Raw genomic sequence first — 19886 nt, 5'->3', positions numbered from 1 at the left:
TATTCTGCTAAAATAAGGCCAATATATTCTGCTAAGCACTTACCATGACTCTCCAGAGGTCCCAAATACCAATGCATCCAAGAGCCATGAGAGAAACCCAGAATGTGATACCCCAATTATAGACATTCAAGTTCAAAACATAAAATCCTTCCACATAGAATAAACAAGAACATCTCTGTGGGCAGCATTCAGCCCTTGACCTACCAGTTTCCAGTATCTATACTAGCGTGGTTTTTCTAGTTAATTTTCTGGTGACCTACCAAAGGGAACATTTTTATTATTAATATGCTCATGTGGTTTATTTTGGGAACTTTGTTGAAATTTGGATGTGACTTGCAGCAGCAAAACATGGTGATATACCAGGTTTCTGACATAGTAAATACACTATAGCTATAATCTGGGGGTTTGCATAGCCCTATTTTTTTCCACCAAGTTTTGTCATAGAGCCTACAGAAGATATTCAGTTTATACTCTTTTATACTACACTATGCACCATCTTCAGAGAAATAACAATTAGAATTTTTGTGGAGAACCTGTCTTCATCTGACTTGTTATTGCTTATTATGGTGGTGCTAATTTACTTTGGCTCTTTGCTTTTGCATGATTATGAAAGATTTCAGATGTCCACAAAATCAGTTCCCAAGTTTTACCTAGAAGTATCCTTATACTACAATTTATAAAATGAAAACAGAGCTGTTCACATGATCAATATGTACTTTTATTTTAAATAACAGCACAACAAACACAGTGACACCACAGGACCATCACCTCAATGAGACTGATAACATTCCTTGACAAGTTGGCTTATAATTTACATACACTGTTTTTATCTGGAGCTATTTTTAAATAGTATCAGAAGATATACTGTAAAACACGAATCTTAACTGTACCAGTTGCACACATAATGTGTTTGGTTACTATTTTACATATGAAATGATTCAAAGTTCCTCAAAATCATGTCCACTGGTGTTCATTGTTTCAGGATGCATGACCCGGCCCATGAATAGGACTGTACCTGCATTGGGTTGGAAGTGAACAGAACAGGGTGTGAACAAAAGAGTGGGATATTTACTTTCCTTCTTGCTTATAATTAGCAGTGTTCTCAAAATAAAAATATAAATAATTCTCTTTAAAACAAATTGAACATGAGAAATTATCTGATACATAATGTGGTAAAAATGCTCTCAATTTTTTAAAAATTATCTCTCTTTGGCCTATAGATACAATGCGGTGCTCATAACAGACTTACCTGTTCTCCTGTTCCTGATAAGAAAGAAAAATGGATGGTCGACAATAACTTGAGGATACAGCACAGCCATCCTACTAATTGCAATCATTCCTACAGTGCAGGGAGAAAGTAATTACATGTCTGTGGATGTGCAGAGACTAATGAGTAATTTCTCCAAACCATCTATGTTTAATGCAAAGGCAACAATTTACAGGAAAACAAGATTTTAAAGACTTAGAGGAAAAATTGTAAAGGTGCTAACATTTCTATTTGATCTTTAAACACACCATACACACACATACAGTTTCCTATCTCCACTCCACCAAAATACCAGAAAAAGTTATTCTGCCTGTTATTCTGTTTCAGATGAAGACACATAGCTTTATTAAAATGACCTTTGAATTAAGGAAAGGGGGAGAATTAACAAACACCCCAGACAAAAAAACGAAGTTTCTTTATATCCTCGAATCATTATTTCTTTTGTCTAAATGGGGATTTTCACGTGGGAAGTCATCAGGCTTTTAGTAAGTGGCTAGAACGGTAGTGATTAAATGGAATATACAGCAGGAAGGGAGGCATGATGTTTCCTACAGCTGGGAAACCGAATTCCCCTGAGATCCTTATTATGGGATAATCGCGTTATACTTGCTACAGGGTGATTGGTTGTCAGGAAAAGGTCAAGATCAAACTGTGTAAGATCTTAAGCTTTCTTGATGCCTAAGACTACTGTGTTTCTATTTCTTCCTGAAAACAGTTTTAACTGGTGATATCCTTTAGGTGGACAAATTTACGGAGAAGTTAAAAAATGATATATTACATTTTGCCAAAGGAAGGCAAAATCCTACTAAAATTTGAACATAGCTATTGAACATGAGATTGAAACAAATCCAAAAACAAAAAAACAAAAACAAAAACAAATGGGAAAAAATTCAATGGAGAAATCATTCTCCTTTAACTAGGGAAATCAGAACATTGAAAACAATCAAGGACATTTAACATTTCGCTGGGAACACATGATGTAGGTCTACATTTTCAAATTATTTATATAGAAGTATTTTATGAACATCATTGAGTTACAATTATTTAAAATAATTTATTACACCTTGTTTATGGATGTGCTTTTAAAAAATCAAGGCTGTTAACAAAATGAAGAACTAGTTTCCACAAATGTTTAGGCAGGAAGAAAAGTGTTTAAATGGGCAGCAAGAAAATATTTAAAATATCGAAAGAGGCAGCACAGCAGGGAAATGTCTTCTACAGAGCTGTCAATGTCCCCCTGCCTCTCCTTAGAGGTGGGAGTTCTCCAGTATCAGGGCAATGGAGGACGTGTGTACTTCATACTCTGTTTAGAAAACTCAGCATTAGCTTGACTTCTGAGTTAGAGCAGAGTCAGTTTTTTTTAGCTTGGGTCTAAAAATGACCCCCACCCCCTACCCAAGATGATTTTAAAAATACACATCTAAAAAAGACAAGAAGATTTTAGAAAACTCTATCTTGGCACCTGAGGCAGCAGCAGCTTCTGAGCCTTCTTCATTAACCTCTATGAAGGACTTGTGAATTGCTTTGGAAAGAAAAATCTCTTTGTTATCTGCAAAACAAAAAACAAACAAAAAAAAAAAAAACAAAAAAAAAAAGAGAGAAGAGAAGCATTTCTTCAGTGTCAGAAAGAGGGAAGCATCTTACCCTTTATTTAAACAGATCTGGGAAATATAAGTGACTTAAGATACTGATGTAAAACATAAGAGATCATGTTGTAAGATTATATTATTTCAGAGAAGCCTTTTCAGATTTGTCCTTATTTTATATTCTCTTGTTCGTGCTACCCTTCACTTATTTGTATTGGTAATTTTCCCAATGTTTATGTCTTATATTGCCAGAGGAAGCAGGAATGTGGCTCTGTTTTTAATAGCAACTTCAAATTAGTTCATAATTCAAGATAAAACATCTCACACATTACACTCTAATCTGAAATTTTAAAGCACAAAATGAAAACAGGTAGAAACCCAGATATAGCCAGAATAAGAAATGTTTAAAAATCTAATCTCTAATTATGGTGATAATAGAAATATCCTTGGCAAAGAAAAGCAAAATTGACTTCTAGATTGTACAAACATGAATATGTAAAAAAGTTACTTCCCATTCCAGTTAATTGGTTTATCTGAGGATTCACAAACATGCTTTATCCTAAAGTCAGAGGAAACAACACATTTTCAGCATTAAGAGGGCTGTTTTTCCCTTTAGGTTGTATTTCTAGTTATGCTTACTTTTAAATTAATGGCTGTTATGCGCTCAGTTGTGTTCTCTCAAAATTCATCTGTTGAAGTTCTAGCCCCTAAGACTTCAGACTAGAGAGTATTTAGAGATGGAGTCTTAAATGAAAATGAGTTTATTAGGGTAGGCCCTAATCCAATATGACTTATGTCCTTGTAAGAAGAGGAAATTTGGACACAGATAGAGAAGACCATGCATGATGGCTAATTTTATGTGTCAACTCAGCTGGGCCAAGGTATTGGGTCAAACATTATTCTGGATGTTTCTGTACAGATGTGGGGTTTTGTTTTGGTTTTTTTTTTTTTGTGTGGATGAGATTAACATTTGAATTGGTGGACTTTGAGTAAAGCAGATTGTCCTTGTGACGTGGGTGGCCTCTTCCAATCAGCTGAAGGCTTTAGAAGAACAAAGACGAAGTCTTGGGACTTTTCGCTGAATCTCTAGCCTGCCAGTCCACCCTGAAGATTTTAAATTTCCAAAGTCACCACAAGTATACAAGCCAATTCCTTAGTGAAACTCTCAGTTTCTGTCTCTTTCTCTGTATAGATACAGATAGTTCTCTCTCTACACACACACACACACACACACACACACACACACACACACGCACACACATCCTGTTGGTCCTATTTATCTGGAGAACATTAATACAATATGAGAAGACAGCCACCTATAAGCCAAGGAGAGAGGCCTGAGAAGAAACCAACCCTGAAGACATCTTGATCTCAGATGTCCAGCCTCCAGAACTGTGAGAACACAAAGGTCTGTTTGAACCCACGCAGTCTGTGGGACTTTGTTATGGCAGTCCCAGCTTTCAGACTTGGGTTTCCAACTTTTGTCCCCAAAGTTAAAACAAAATGAACGAAAGATAGCTCAAATACATAAAAAGGAAAGTAGCATAAGGAAGCAAGATAAAAGATTACTCAAGTTTCTGCCACCCCCCTCACCCCCTTTTTCCATTCTGGGAGGTCTAATTCAAATTTAAGATAACCTTGTTGCTGATGCAGTAAAAGCACAGGGGATTTCCCATTAGGCTGTTTAGTAAGACTTTGTAAGTGACCAAGTCCTACCTACAACAGACATTTTCCTTTCTAGTTTTCAAAAACCCATAATTATCTTACACTGATAGGGAATAATGTTCAACAATATTTTTGGTACATCTTTCACACAGCACCTGCTTATTTTGAATCAGCCCCAAGACAACTGAGTGCCAACTCTGAATATATTTTTAATAGGGATATTACTTCCTCAGCTCATATTTAGTATTAAGATATAAACACTGCATTATGAAATAGTCTCACATATTATGATATTTTCTCCTAGAATGCACTTGGTAACTAGAAGAAAAATAAAAAGCAATAGACTTTTACATTAAACAATTAAGTATAATTAGCTCCCTCAAATCCAGAAGACTCATTTTTTTCCCCAACAAATAGAAAGAACAATGCAAACTGCATTAAGCAACTAGTCAGATATATTTAGCTGACAAAACAAATACATGAATTCCAAGAGAGTAAAACCTATTAACTATTTACTAGTTAACTGATGCTATATTATTTTCAGATTCTGCTGCCCATTTTCTTCAGTTTGCCAGTTAAGGTAGGGTCACGCATCAAGAGGCGGTATGATGGCCCTGGATGTAAAAGTGAGACAACGTAGTTCCTAAAGGGTGATGGGTGTTCACACTGCCAGCTAAGCCCTCTTTAAATATTCGGAGGGGCATTTTCAACGACACCAAATGATCCGGTAGCCGCATCAATTTGCACAGAGGAAACTGCCTCCTAGCTCTTGAGTCTGATCTTTTGACTACACTAGACACCTTAAAGAAGGAATTTCATCCCTTTCACTCTGGTTTCTGCCACAAGGGTCTTCTCCTCCAGTCACCTAACCTCTTATATGCCCTCATTTACCCACCCAGAATGGTAGGGAGATGGAGAGGAGGGATACTACAAGGCACCATGGCAGAAAGATCAAGAAGGTAAGGATGCTGAGGGTTCTTCCTACAGAGTGAGTCACTTAAAAGATAATGAAGTGGACAGACCTTTAACAAGATTCACAAAGAAGAGAAATTACCCAAATGAACAATATTAAGGCAAAAAAGAACACGTCCTAAGATAGAGAAGAGAATTTTTAAAAATCACAAAAAATAGTTTGTACAATTTTCTGCAGATAAATGTGAATCAACTTTATGAGGTGTAATTTATTTACCATGAACTATATATATTAACAACACAATAATTACAATACAGGAAAACAAAAATATATTTTACGAAACAACACCACATTTGGTAAGTTTTGATATATCTTTGAACCCCTCTCCACAAATAAGATACAGAATATTTCTATCTCCCCTAAAAGATTCTTGTGCTTCTTTATGCAGATAGTTTTGAAAATAAAGAGACTTGTCAGCAACTGGACAATTTTATAGGAATATATAAATTATAAAACTGAACAAAGAAAAAAATAGAATATCTGAATAATCCAGTAACCATTAAGATAGTTGAATAAGTAGACAAAAATTTCTCCCTTCTCAAAATTAAAGACTCCAAGCCTGGGTGGTTTCCTAAGTGATTTAACCAATCTCCCAAAGAACAGATAGGCTTATAACAGATGGTTATAAAACCATTTGAAACTCTAGAAAGAGAATAAAAGCAATCTAAGTCATCTATGGATACTTTTACCTTGATATAAAAATTGACCCAGGGCAGTCTAAGGAAAGAAAATCATAGGCCAAACTCACCTGTTAACATAGAGGTAAACGTTTTTTTGCTTGTTTTTTAATCAGAACATTAAACCCAGCAACATATGCAAATACTTTTTTCAAATGAGGTTTCAAGGGATGTCCTAGTGTGTAATGACACAGTGGTTGAGAACTGCCCTAACTGACCCCATTTCACATTAGGGCTTCCTCCAGGATGATCTTATCAAATAGAAACCAGTTTATGCCACTACTACCCGACTGCAAACCCTTTCTCCCCACTCCTGCTGGCTCTGCCTCCCGCCTTGCCTTTGGCATATTGTGTACCCACGAACCTCGGGGTGCAATATGGGGGTCTCCAGGAGGTTGCCTTTGTGCCATTCATTTAGCATGCTTCTCGCCATGCTCTGTGCTCCAGATTATTTGCATAGCAATAATCTAAACATACCATACTTGATCCCTTCTGTGTCTTTGTTTCCCCAGAAACTCCCTTACCCCTGTATAGTCAGACACCTAATCTACTTCTAAAGCTCAGCTTTGAGCCCTGTTGGGCTTTTCTGCTCTCCTCTGACTGCTATTCATCACTAAGGTAGAACTAACCACTCTTTCCCACTGAACCCAGTGTCTTATTCTACTGAAGCCTTTATATTTGCAATATTTCTCTCTTCCTGAACTGTCAAATCCCTTAAGGCAAGGATTGTGTCATTGCTCTTGATGTCCCTGGCTTCTGACGTTTCGTGGGCCTAGTGACTGAACTAACGTTAAGAAAAGAGAGTTTCCTGGTAATGTGTGAGTTTCCAGTACTTAACCTAGCACTAACAGGAATTTAGTAATCGTTGAATGAAAGGGACTAGCTATTTCCTACTATAATAAGACTTTGGATACGTCACTCTATGGCCGTCATGGCCACAATTCTGTTCACAAGCATGGCTATAAAGTTTATTCTTGTAATAGATAAAACATATGACATTCATCCAAAGTGGATGCTCTAGGAAAATTGATGGACAACAGCACTAGACAGGGAGAGAATGCAAGGACCACATGCAGACTAAAAACTTAAAAATCCAGTCGTGGAGAAGGAGCTAAGGGAACGGGATCCAACAGGCCGGTGGCCTCATATATATTTCAAAGACAGCAAAATAAAGATTGAATCCAATGTTCCAACTCCAACGGACAGCAAATGTCTGCAGATGTACATGAGACCTCAGGACACTTAACTTTCAGAAACACACTGCCTCATGAGATATACCAGTGGGAGAAAAAGTAACAGATAAATCACAGCACAAATAGCGGGGGGGGGGGGGGGCGGGAAATAAAATGAAACTTTCTTCTCTCGGGACACACTGCAAGCAGCCACCTTAAAATATAAGCCGAAAGTGGTTTCAACAAGAATGGGACTTGCCACCACCCAGTCTGGTCATGCAGGCACCTACTAGGCAAGTTCATGGCTTCTTATGCTTGCCTCCAATATTGCTCATCCTCATGTAATTAGGTGTCAATCAAGGCCGTCTTTCTCGCTAGGCCATATGCCATACACCTATTCCTTCAGGGCCTAGACCTCGCTGTCCAATTTATCTCCTACTTGCCATGCTTTGCACACTGCCAGGCACCAAGTAGGCACTCGGATATTTGGTGAATCAAAATGTGAGGGGGATTAAGGAGATTTACACTGATGAGCCCGTCTTACTGACTAGAGAAAAGTTCACTGTTCTCCAGAAAAGGAAAATAAATAAATCAAAGGCAAACAAAGCTACACGCAAAAAAACATTGCGTGTGCTGGCCCCAAGCAGTCCTCCCCTTCTGGCCGCAGCAGACATTGCTGCCAAATAACTAGTCCTGCTTTCCTCTGGGCAGCGTGGAGCTGGGCTTTTCACAAAGGAGAAGATGGGAAAGGGGCCAGCAAGCCCTAGGTTTACCAGAGAAAAGCTGGGCAATAATTCAAGCTCTTCTGCAGAAAGCAGGGCAAAATACTAAGGCATTCATTCAGTCATTGAGCAAATATTTATCAAGTACTCTGTTCATAGGAGATATTGTGCAGGAAACCAAAGCTCTAAGTATCTGTGATTAACATAATGTTGGCAGGATGGCCATCATGCGAGTGGATGCCACTAGCTCCCTTGTGGCACTGTTCCTAAACACAGCCAATTTAAATAGCTTTCTGCGTCACCAAGGACATGCTTAAAATAACAAAATGAAGAGCGTTCCATAACAGAACCCGAGAATATCAAAAGCGTCTCTGTACTTGAGTCGCTAAAATATTTTTAGCTTCAGCCCCACCTATGAACTTTAGAAAGGTTCGTAGAATTTGAGTTCCTCCAAGGTAGGAAGAGTGTTTGTTTTTCTGGAGAAGTTTTGTTATAGACCAGCAAATATTCATTCATCTGTCCATTCGTTCGTTCATTCAGGTACTAAGCACCTCCCATGTGCCATTGTGGATACGCTGGATATACTATAGTAAACTAAAAAGTTCCTTCCTAATGGGAGGAAAGCAGACATGAAATAACAATGACAATAAAAAAGCAAATCAATAAATGGCCACAATTTCAGGGTGTGGTGAGTGTTCCTAAGAAACAAGATGAGGTGAAGTGTTGGCTGGTGACGGGGGCAGGCAAGGGGACTACTTGACTCAAGGTGTTGGGAAAGGCCATCTGAGAAGGTGGATTTGACTGAGACCTAAAGTATACAAAGGAGCCTGCCACAGGAACACCTGAAGGCAGTTTTCGGCCGAGGGAAAAGCTAGCGCAGAGGCAGATAGGAGCCAGGTGTGTTCAAGGACCCAGAAGAAGGCCTGTGTGGCTGGAGCACAGAGAGTGAGGAGGGCCAGACGTTTGAGAGAAGCCTCTACGCCTGGAGTGAGGCGGGCCCATCATCACTTCCTACCCAGCCAGCATCTGTCCTGCTCTCCACACCATGCTGGGCTCTGAGGACAGAAAGTCATCTATGCCACAGTCCTTGCTTCTGAGGAGCTCCGAGGACAGAGACAGGTATGTGAACAGACAATCTAAGGAAAAGGTAGAACCTGTGATAGCACATTGCACGATGACAGGCCAGATGAGGGAAAGTGAACCATTTGGAAGGGAGAGACGTCAGGGAAAGCTTCTTGGAGGCGGCGCCATTTGGGCTGGTTCTTGAAGGTAAGCAGAAAAGAGCCAGAGAATGGGGCAAGGACATCCCTAGCAGAGGATTATATCGCAAATGAGACAAGCCTCGGCAAAGACTTGAAGTCCAATTGGATCCTGGGCAATGAGGAGGCGGGGCATGGCAGGGGATGCGCCTGATTTTAGGAGCTTGAACCACGAGTCTGGAGAGCCTGGGCTTCATCCAGAAGTAACAGGGCACTACTGCTTTGATTTTAGGAGATAATCTGTGGCAGGAGCTGTAAAGCGTGAATCAGATGAGCAAACAGCCACGGGCAGAAGTTCAAGTTAGCTAGCTGTTACAACAGTTCAGGCAAAAAAGTAGGAGGCAGAGTGGAGGTAGGGCACCGGAAGACAGTTGCAGCCCTCTGGCTTACAGGTGCAAGAAGAAGAAGAACAAACAAGGGCAGGATGTAAGAGTCAGTCCCGCATAAATCTCAGCACTTGAGTCTGACCGGAATGTGGCTTTTGCTGTGTCTTCTTAATTCCTTTACTTTATTGGCTCCTTTATTAAAGCTCGTACTTTGTGCTGAAGGATTTAGTACTCTCTTTCTCCTTCCCCTTCCACCTTCCAAGAGGATTATCTATTAATCCAAATGCTGACAGTCATTCATTTCCATTACAAAAATAGCCCTACTCTATAACAGGATCCTCACTGCCACTAGATGAGCATTTTAAATCGAGCCTGAGAAGAAAATGATTCTCAGCACTCTCTAGATTCCATGTTTATTGTATGAGTCTTTACTGTGTTTTATGTTAATGGAGTTTAGCGTCAAAAGCAATGGACATCAAATTGAGATTAAAAAAAAATAAGCACAGTAAATACACAGCATTTCATCTTATTCATTTCTTCTTTCAGTGAGTACTAGCCAGAAAGCACAGAACTGCGTGCTTCCTAAACACACACAAGGATCAATTTGGAGAGGTTTAAATTCTAGCAGAGGATATCCAATGCATAAGTAATGATAATCTGAGATCGGGTATGTTATGCAGCATAAGGAAAAGTGCAGAATACTGCAGAATTTATGAAGGAGCAATTACTTCTGGTTGGTGCAATCACGTGGCTTGATGAAGTTGGCGATATCGAAGCTAAAGATCCGTTCGAGATCTATTTCAGGTGGGAGAGACATTACAATGATGGGGCCCTGGGGAGATGTGAGGTGCAGAGCCAGCGGTCAGTTTGGCTGGCGAAAGCTGTATGTAAGGACTCCATCGGAGTTAAGGTTGGAGGGAGCTGAGGTCTGAATGCCCTGCCAAGCAGCGGACAGTGCACTGCAGACTGAACAAGGAAGGCTCCGAACAGGAGCTGAGATGATCTGAGAGCGGGCTTTAAGGTGATTAATCCTGGCAGTGGTAGATAAGACAGATTAGAAGGAAGAGAGATTGCAAATCGTTTAGGAGGCTATTGAAATAGTCTGGGGCAGTGGTCATGAGAGTCTGAAATAAAGGTGGATGCCATGGAATAGAAAATGAAAGAGTGGATTCAAGAGGTCTTAGCAAAGGACTCTCAAGTCACTGCATCTTTCCAGAAGGAAGAGAATGTGGAGCAGGGGTTTTTGTTTTGTTTTTGTTTTTGTTTTTTTGTTCTACTGCTAAATCATATTTGCTATCTTTAAAGAAAGATACAATTTCATTGCATAAGTTAAGAATTGGTAGTATCACAATAGTACTGAATTGTTTTCTGGGTGCTTTTGAACTTATGAATTCTACTAATAATGCTATTTTTAAAAGTTTTCCCCAGTTTTCAATATAGCATTTTAATTGAAGATGTTGTGCATACACAAGGCAAAATCCTAAATGGTATACAGTGGTACATGAAACATCTCCTTTTTCATCTAAGAGCCTCTGTCCTGTATTCCAGAGGTAACCATTGCTATCATCTTCTAAGACATTATTAAAAAAATGTTCAACGCATTTAAAAACTGAAATACATACCTATATTCTCCTCCTCCATTTTTTTTTTAAATTATTATTTTAGAGGGAATGCACAGACATAAGAGTGAGAGCAGGAGAGAGGGGCCGAGGGAGAGAGAGCCTGTTGCAGGGCTTGATCCCATGACCCCAGCACCTTGACCTGAGCCAAAAATCAAGAGATGGTCACTCAACCATCTGAGCCACCCAGGCACCCCATCCTCCTCCATCTTTTGAACCAATAAGCTCCCAGTCTGCCCATTGACTTTCTTTTCCCTCTCTGCTTTCCCAATGCTTTCTCTGCTATGGGGTTTCTTGACATTTGGGACTGGATTATTCTTTGTTGGGGTCTGTCCTGTGCAGCAGAGATCACTGGGATGTAGACGCATCCCTGGCCATCTATTGAATAGATGCCAATAGCACTCCCCAGGTGTAACAATCCACAAGGTCTCCGGTTATCGCCAAATGTTCCCTGGGGGACAGAATTGTCCTGGCTGAGAACCAGTGCTCCAATAAAGCATTTCTACCACTCTTCCTTTTATTAAATCCACTCTTTATGTCTTTCTCCCCACAAGTCTGCATCTGTTTTCAGAGTAGGTATATCTTAATCATTGTTTCATTTTTATGACATAGTACCGTGCTCACACCATCTACCTCACAAAGAGTTATTAAATGAAATGAATAGACATGGCATTGAATGTAATTAATGTTGTATATCTTAAATACCATGAAATTCTCACCATGAAATTCATTAAGGCAGGAAGTAATAATCAAATACACGTTAATAATTTTCCTGGGTATGTGCAGGGGTTACTGTCACAGACACTTTAATTTTTTTTTTTTTTTTTAATTTGAGAGAGAGAGAGAGAGAGCATGTGCACATGCGTGATAGTGGGGAAGGGGCAGAGGGAGAAGGAAAGAGAATCTCAAGCAGACTCCATGCCCAGCAGGGAGCCTGACATGGGGCTCCATTTCACCAATCACAAGATCACAACCTGAGCCAAAACCAAGTGTCAGACGCTCAACCAACTGAGCCACCCAGGTGCCCTGTCATAGACACTTTAATCATCAGGGTTTTCATGTCATTTGGAGAGGAAAAAAACTGGACACCTGAAAAGGACACCAACCATGTAGGGCAGAGCATATGGCGCCCAAGTGAACAAAGCAGGGAATAAACACTATTGAATTCAGTAAAAGCAGAGGGACAAGTTTTATAGTTGTGTCAGTAAATAGTTTTTGAAAGAATGATTCATAAATTAATGTGGATGTGTGTGAGAAAGAGAATGAGAGAGAGGGAGAGGGAGAGAAAGAGAAAGGATATATTTATTGGTTGGGGTGGGTTGACATGATGAGTCTACCAAGGTTCTGGCAAAACTAAGGAGTTAAGAATAAAGAGTTCCCACTGAAAGCTTGAGAAGTTGACTTTAGACCTTTCATCATGTTATCCTGAAGACTCGAACGGGGTAGTGTTTGAGGATGGCCAATCCTGGATTTCTTACTGATGTTTTAAGGAGTTAAGTGTTCCGAGAAATGTAATATGTAAGGTGGCCCTGAAGAAACCTCTTCTCTCCTTCCCTCCCTTGTTTTATCCTTTAGTGGACATCTGCTGTGTGCCAACTGTGTGTCAGCCATGTGCCAGGTAGTGGGAATGCAGCCTCTGTTAAATTCTGACTGAGGTTTGGTCAAAGGAACAGAGACTTCACATAGAAACTATGTGAACTCCGAGAGATCCGAGTGTGATTTCAAATTTCTGAACCATCTGCATTCATAATACATATTTATTCTCTATTGTCTCTGTACATACTAAAGGCAATTAAATATTACATCATAAACCTCCCAGATTTGCCAACATTTTAAGCTACACTGACCACAATAATTGATTTGCCACTGCAGTGCTACTCCCTCAGGACCGAGAAGCAGCAGATACTCTTATGTGTGTGAAGTAACTGCCTTGATGTTTGGGTGAGACAGTGAGGAATCTCTAATAAAACAGAAAATAGAGCCATGGTAGGAAAGCAGAATGTAATTATCCAGCTGGAATTTGGCCAGTGTGTTGTACAGATTCTCTCAATTCCTAAGGAAGGGAGCACAAGAAGTTTAAATGATACTATGCTTGAGCCACAGATATATTTCTGACTCAAGCACAAAAGTGTCCATTAGCTTGTGAGTCTCCCCCAGTCCTACCTCATTCACAATCCCACTGAAGAGTTCAGAGCCCTAGGAGCATGAATGTAAGCCAAGAAAACCTTTACTCGGGCAAAATTCACATTTCTCTGATGTGGACAGGAACATTTATATAGTAGACAGCTAGAAAAGCTCTACTGGTGTTTTGAGATGGAGGCTCTCTAATCGGGTAGAAGTTGTGGTATCAGATACGTCAACATCATCTCATTGATGAGTGCTGCTTAGAAAACAATCCGTCCAATTCTAAATCTGGGAGGCAAGGCCTTATTGACTATAAACTCTTTGAGAATTTCCTGAAATCTATGAACCTATCTCCACTCTCTCTTTTTCTGCATGTGTGTGTGTGTGTGTGTGTACACACTTATATGCAATTTCAGGGGTAGAGGCATCCACTTCACTGAATTCAATCCATGGATCCTCATACTCCTCATAGAAGCTCTTATTTGGTTGGCTTGATTTTCTATAGGATGCTACTTCAGGAGAGGAAAACTAAATTCTCTCCCGAACACATAAACTGCTAAGGAAACTTCTATTGTCTCAGCTCTCTCTGGTTGGAGAATTGGGTCCAATAGATTACATATAAAGAGGACTTACACACTGAGGTTTTTTGTTTTTTTTTTTTTTAATCTTGATTATGTCCCTATCTATCTCTATCTATCTATCTATCTATCTATCTATCTATCTATGATAGTTTCCATATTCCACAGAAATGATAGAACAACGTTATACAAACTAAGTCTTAAACTCACAGGTACCTTATTTCAATGATAAGTGTCTTGGGGTTAGCTGCTTAAAATATTTCCAAAAGGATTTTACATGTTCTAAGTACTTAATGTTGCTAATATGTTAATGATTTTTACCTTGAACAAATTAGGGCATCTGCATCAAATAATTCAACTGGGTTTTCCCCCACCTTGGGATACTTAAAATAAATTACCCGATATGCCAGGTATATTTTGAAGCTACTACAAAACCACTGGTTTCTTATTGAAGACTAAAGATAATCTTTACATCATCCCACTAAGTGTTCTTTTAAAAAGCGTTGGGGCACCTGGGTGGCTCAGCTGGTTAAGCATCTGACTTCAGCTCAGGTCATGTTCTCACGGTTTGTGGGTTTGAGCCCCACATCGGGCTCTGTGCCGACAGCTCAGAGCCTGCAGCCAGCTTCAGATTCTGCGTCTCCCTCTCTCTCTGTTCCTCCCCCATTCATGCTCTGTCTCTCAAAAAAAAATAAACACTAAAAACAATTTTTTAAAGTGTTTAGTTCTTGTTTAGTTCTTACAGCAGACATGGGTTTGTCCTTTCTTCCTTCTTTATTTTCTATATGATTTACTGTAACTGAACATATTGAGATACTAAATCACCATGTTTATTGATTATCTACTTTACAGGGCATTGTGACAGGTAGGATGGGGAATTTAAAGATATATAAGACAGGTCTTCTGGAGAATATCCATTATTGAAGATAAGACACGGACCAGAATAATATAAACAATGTTATGACCATGATTTATAGTTTGGGGTATCGAAGGTAAATGTATTCGTTACATTTATTTGGCAAACGATAACTTTATTTTACTTCAGAACTCCATAGTAAATAGAGGGTTCAACATCATCACTTTTTTTTTTTTCCAACGTTTTTTATTTATTTTTGGGACAGAGAGAGACAGAGCATGAACGGGGGAGGGGCAGAAAGAGAGGGAGACACAGAATCGTAAACAGGCTCCAGGCTCCGAGCCATCAGCCCAGAGCCCGACGCGGGGCTCGAACTCACGGACCGCGAGATCGTGACCTGGCTGAAGTCGGACGCTTAACCGACTGCGCCACCCAGGCGCCCCTTCATCATCACTTTTTAAAGCTTTTATGAAATAATGACATTAAAAAAAAAACAAACAAACAAACAAACAAAAAAAAACTGGTGTTTATTTCCTACCAGACAGAGCTGTCAAATTTGCATTTTTGATGAAAACCTCAGTTATTCCAAGGGCCTTCAAAACATCTTTTAAGTCAATTTCCTGTTCCACTGTGAACCTGGAGAACAAACACATAGGGGGAAAAGCATTTAGTTACAGCATTTTTAAAGTATTTAGTTACAGTATCCTGTTAATCTGGCCCAAGAGCAAAATGTTAGATATGTTGATTTGAACAGCAAATTATGCTAAAACTGGCTTTTGACTGCAAGTATTGACTGTGCTTCAGTCAAAATACTTTCAGTATTTGACTGTGCTTATAAAAAGAGGAGTTATCAGAATAGTATTAAATTATTAAGTAGGAAAACTATTTGATGAGGACTGTAATAGATACGGTGGAATAAATGTTTTGAGATCAAGAATGTAAAACTTGTAAATGAGTAGCTTTCAAAATCCTTTGACCTAGTAATATATTTGACTTTTTTAAGCTGTCAATGGCTAACCAAACATTTGCCCAAGGCATTTGATTCTCTTTTTAGCGTCCTGCTCAATTCCCTGTGTGTGGAGACAGCCAATCGCAGTACAATGGATACATTTAGCATTTCAACTCCATACACTCAGAGAAAGGAAATATAAAAGCTATTGTGTTAAAAATATATATCCTCATGGTTATATTATCCTCTAGGACATAAGCCTGTTTTTCCTGGTAGCATCACAGAAAGACGTTCATCAATGAAAGTAAGCTAAATATTACATTTTAAAAACTATATACTTTAAAAATTATATTAGAGATTTTTTAAGCAAAATAATTTTAATCTTAATTTTCTGTTCTGATGGACTTTATGAATTCTTATACGTAGAAGTGCGTCACATTTGCAAGAAGAAATAAAACATCTCTTAAAACTGAAATAAAAATGAGTACCGTGGTCATGAATAGAATATTAATTTAAAAAATGGTTTCCGTAGAAAGTTTGATTGGTCCTAATGTGGAGTCTCTCCCCAAACGATGAAATGTGTCACCCATCTTTCTCGCATAAAACAAGGCTGCATTAACACATGAATGCAGTTCTTGGAAAGCAAAGGTTTTTATTACTTTTTTAGAACAAGTGAAAACAACTAGTTAGAACCAAACGTTTCTTTTTTTTCTAAGGTGTTGGCTCTTGATCAGTAAAGATCATAAATGTCAGTTTTTGTCCTTTAAAAAGCCAAGTCTGTGACAGTCACCAAACGTTACATTAGCATCACTTCTGATGTCTGGTGACAAGGGAATGACTGCTGTCAACAAGACTCAGACATCAAGAGGTATCATCAGGGGAAAATAGTTTTAGCGGGTTCATGTTTATGGGGAAAATATGACAAATAGACAAATAAATGTATAGCAAACATATTAAACCAAGTACTGAATTTTATCTGTATCTTATACTCTAACTTGGACTTAACATTGTTCCTTTTGTTTCCTTCAAAGAGCAGGTGTTGGTTGTGAAAGTAGAGAAGGGGGATGAGTTGGGAAATACGAAATGGCTCAAAGAATACATTCAATTGCTTGATTAAGATGTTTTGTGTGTCTGCTTTACTTTTATTATTCATTGATTGATCGCTTATATGAAGATTATTACCAAGAACTATTCCAAGATTATAACAGATTAATTTAAATATCACCAGAGCCCTTGGAGGCAGGTATTATTATCATCCTCAGCTAATAGAAGAAGAAACTGAGGAGCAGAAAGATGAGATAATGTGACCAGGGTCATCCAGCTAACAAATGGCAGAGCAGGGATCTGGGCGGTACTCTGTGTGTCCTGATGCACCTAAAATAGGAAAGTGAAGGAAGAGATCAGGAGAGGATTCTTTGTACTTCTTAAAAGCAACCTGGTTTTTGTCACATTACTGAGGTTTGCTGTTTCGGGTGAGGATGGTAATTCAGCCAGATTGAATTCGGGCAAGCTCCTTAATTTCTGAGCCTCGGTTTTGCAGTGTAGGAAATGGCCTTAGTAATTCCTGCATCATAGTATTGTTGAGGGGACTGAATGAGGTCTCTGGAAGTCTTAGCATGGTGCTGGCACGTAGGAGGCATGAAATAAAGGGCAGATAGTGTTGATAGCACTTGTGATAATGCCATTATGTATAACATTCACATTATTATAGACGTTAAGGTGTTTATATTTGCACTTCAGTAGTGGTGGAGTAATTTCATCAAATAGCTGTTGAATCCATGCTGCTTTAACTGTAAATTAGTCAAGACTCTGTATCTAGTATCTTTTTTATTTTAATATCTGTAGTATCTGGCATAGGGCAATACACACAGGGTGAAGTGAAAAAAGTTTAGGTGCATTGAGTGTTCCAAGTTGAAGACAGGATGTAAACAATTTCCACTTAGCCATTTCTCATCTTTGTTTCCTTATCAAGCTATTGAAACATAGCTATTATCCATTTACTATCCCTTTCTTCTTAATATAGACCAATATTCATATAAATAATCATTGTCATCTCCCATACACTGAGGGCTCCCAGACACTATGCAAATCCTGTTATTTATGGTATCTCATTTAATCATCCTAATGATAATCTCACAGAATCCCATGAGATTATGCATTGTTGTCTCTTTTCTACAGAAGAACAAACTGAAGTTTAGCCCTAATCACACAGCTAGTAGGTGGTAGAATGAGGATATGAGCTAAATTCTGTTTGACCGCAAGGCCCCCTACCACTAATAACTAGAATTCCAACAATGGCTATTTAAAAACAATCAACCTACAGACAGATTTTTATATTTCACCCACTGAATTTAAAAAGAAAAAGCCACAACATTGCTCTTTTAAACCCAAAAGGCATGCACATTTTAATAACGTAATCATGCATTTGCAAATTTCTGAGTAAGTTGAAGAGGCATGTAGGAGGCAGAAGCATTGGAGACTGAGCTGTGTAGAGCTAGTGTTAGGAAAGAATAAATATATGTTACATATAATGAGATTTAGAAAATTTATAGGCCATTAAGAAACTAATCAAGAAAACTTCTGTAGAAAAACCTATAAAAAGCACTCACATTAAAGAACAAAATCAGATGGGTTATATATGAGTTTTCTTTTACAAACATCAAACTAAAGTGCTGTATTTCTAAGGCAATCATTTCAAAATAACAGGATGGTCTCTGTTGACAAAATAGAAAACCACTTCATGTCCATTGATTTCAAGCACTCTGATCAAAAATGACAAATCTGAGGGGCGCCGGGATGGCTCAGTCAGTTGAGCCTCAGACTCTTGGTTTTGGCTCAGGTCCCGATCTCATAGTTTGGGGGATCAAGCCCCATGCTGGGCCCTGTGCTGACAGCGTGCAGCCTGCTTGGGATTCTCTCTCTCCCTGTGTCCTTGCCCCTCGTCCACTCACACACGCACTCTCTCTCTCTCCCTTTCTCTCTCTCAAAATAAATAAATAAACTTTTAAAAAATGACAAATCTGAGACTACAAAAGAGTGGAAAGATATGACAGTCAGGTACATCTGCATTCCAAGTATTCCAAGATATTTGAATTTCATTTTAGAAAAATCTTTTGTACCTTATATAATGAAGAAGGTAATGTTCATCAGAGCAAGGTTTTTAAAAAATCCTACTGAAAGAAAAGTATATATAAAGCTACCTATAGATTAACACAAGGTGAATACTAGGAGTTAAAATGTACACTGAAAAATAATAATAGTGATAATAGATAATAATTATATGATGCTTATAATATAAGCATCTGTGCCAGGCATTATTCTCAAGTGCTTATTAGATATCTTACATATATTATATATATATATATATATATATGTATATATATATATATATATATATATATATATATTAGCCAAACTATTTTTGCTAGCATGAATAAATTGCAAGAATATTTGGTAATCTCATTTAAATCTTAGAAATGTATGACCATGCATAAACCTTTTGGTATTTCACTAGATTTGGTTATATCATATAGGTGGAAAATTTTTACCCTCTCCTGAATAGGGTTTTGTATTTTCGATAAAAACACAATTTCAATTCAGCATTTGATTCCTGTAGGACTTATTGTTAAGGGGGGAAAATAATAAAAATGCAAAAGTAGTTGCCTATTCTCCTCTTTAAAATACCATACACCTTTATACCCTTTAAGAAAAGCATTTAAAACCTGTAAGTATGCAATCTAATATAATGGAAAATAAAAGTACCTGTCAAGCAGGACAAGAATATGGTCAAATTACAGAAATGCAAAGTTGTGTTTTCAAAGTAATATCTCCACGTGAATAAAACTATACAAACGATTTAAAACAGACACTTGAGTAAACCTAGAAAATGGCTACCAGAAAATTTTTACGTTTGCTAAAATGAGGGCACAAAAATCATCACCTTCATTGAACATTTGATGGATCATTTCCCATTGATTATTACCTACATATAAGTATTTGAAAACCGTCAATTTCTTAAAAAAGGAAACCACATTCATCTTATCTAGCGATTTAACCTCTCTCTCTATGCATTAACCATGCAGAGGAAGAGTTCATAGAACTTCTGGAGAAATG

General features: G+C 38.4%; 1 protein-coding gene across 4 annotated transcripts in view; it reads right to left on the bottom strand.

Moving 5' to 3' along the window:
• Positions 1-696: 696 nt before the first annotated feature.
• SERPINI1 (serpin family I member 1) overlaps positions 697-19886 on the bottom strand; it is a 71802-nt gene continuing 52612 nt past the window's right edge. For all 4 annotated transcript variants that reach the window (XM_030328752.1, XM_030328751.1, XM_030328755.1 and 1 more), the window contains 4 exons: positions 15363-15460; positions 2730-2816; positions 1250-1339; positions 697-1015 (listed from right to left, as the gene is read on the bottom strand). In XM_030328752.1, coding sequence (XP_030184612.1) covers positions 939-1015; positions 1250-1339; positions 2730-2816; positions 15363-15460 — 352 coding nt within the window. In that variant the 3' untranslated portion in view covers positions 697-938. The remainder of the gene's footprint in view (positions 1016-1249; positions 1340-2729; positions 2817-15362; positions 15461-19886) is intronic.

This window comes from Lynx canadensis, chromosome C2 (assembly GCF_007474595.2).
Source record: "Lynx canadensis isolate LIC74 chromosome C2, mLynCan4.pri.v2, whole genome shotgun sequence".
Classification (NCBI taxonomy): Eukaryota; Metazoa; Chordata; class Mammalia; order Carnivora; family Felidae; genus Lynx; species Lynx canadensis.
This window is presented reverse-complemented; position numbering and strand designations above follow the sequence as displayed.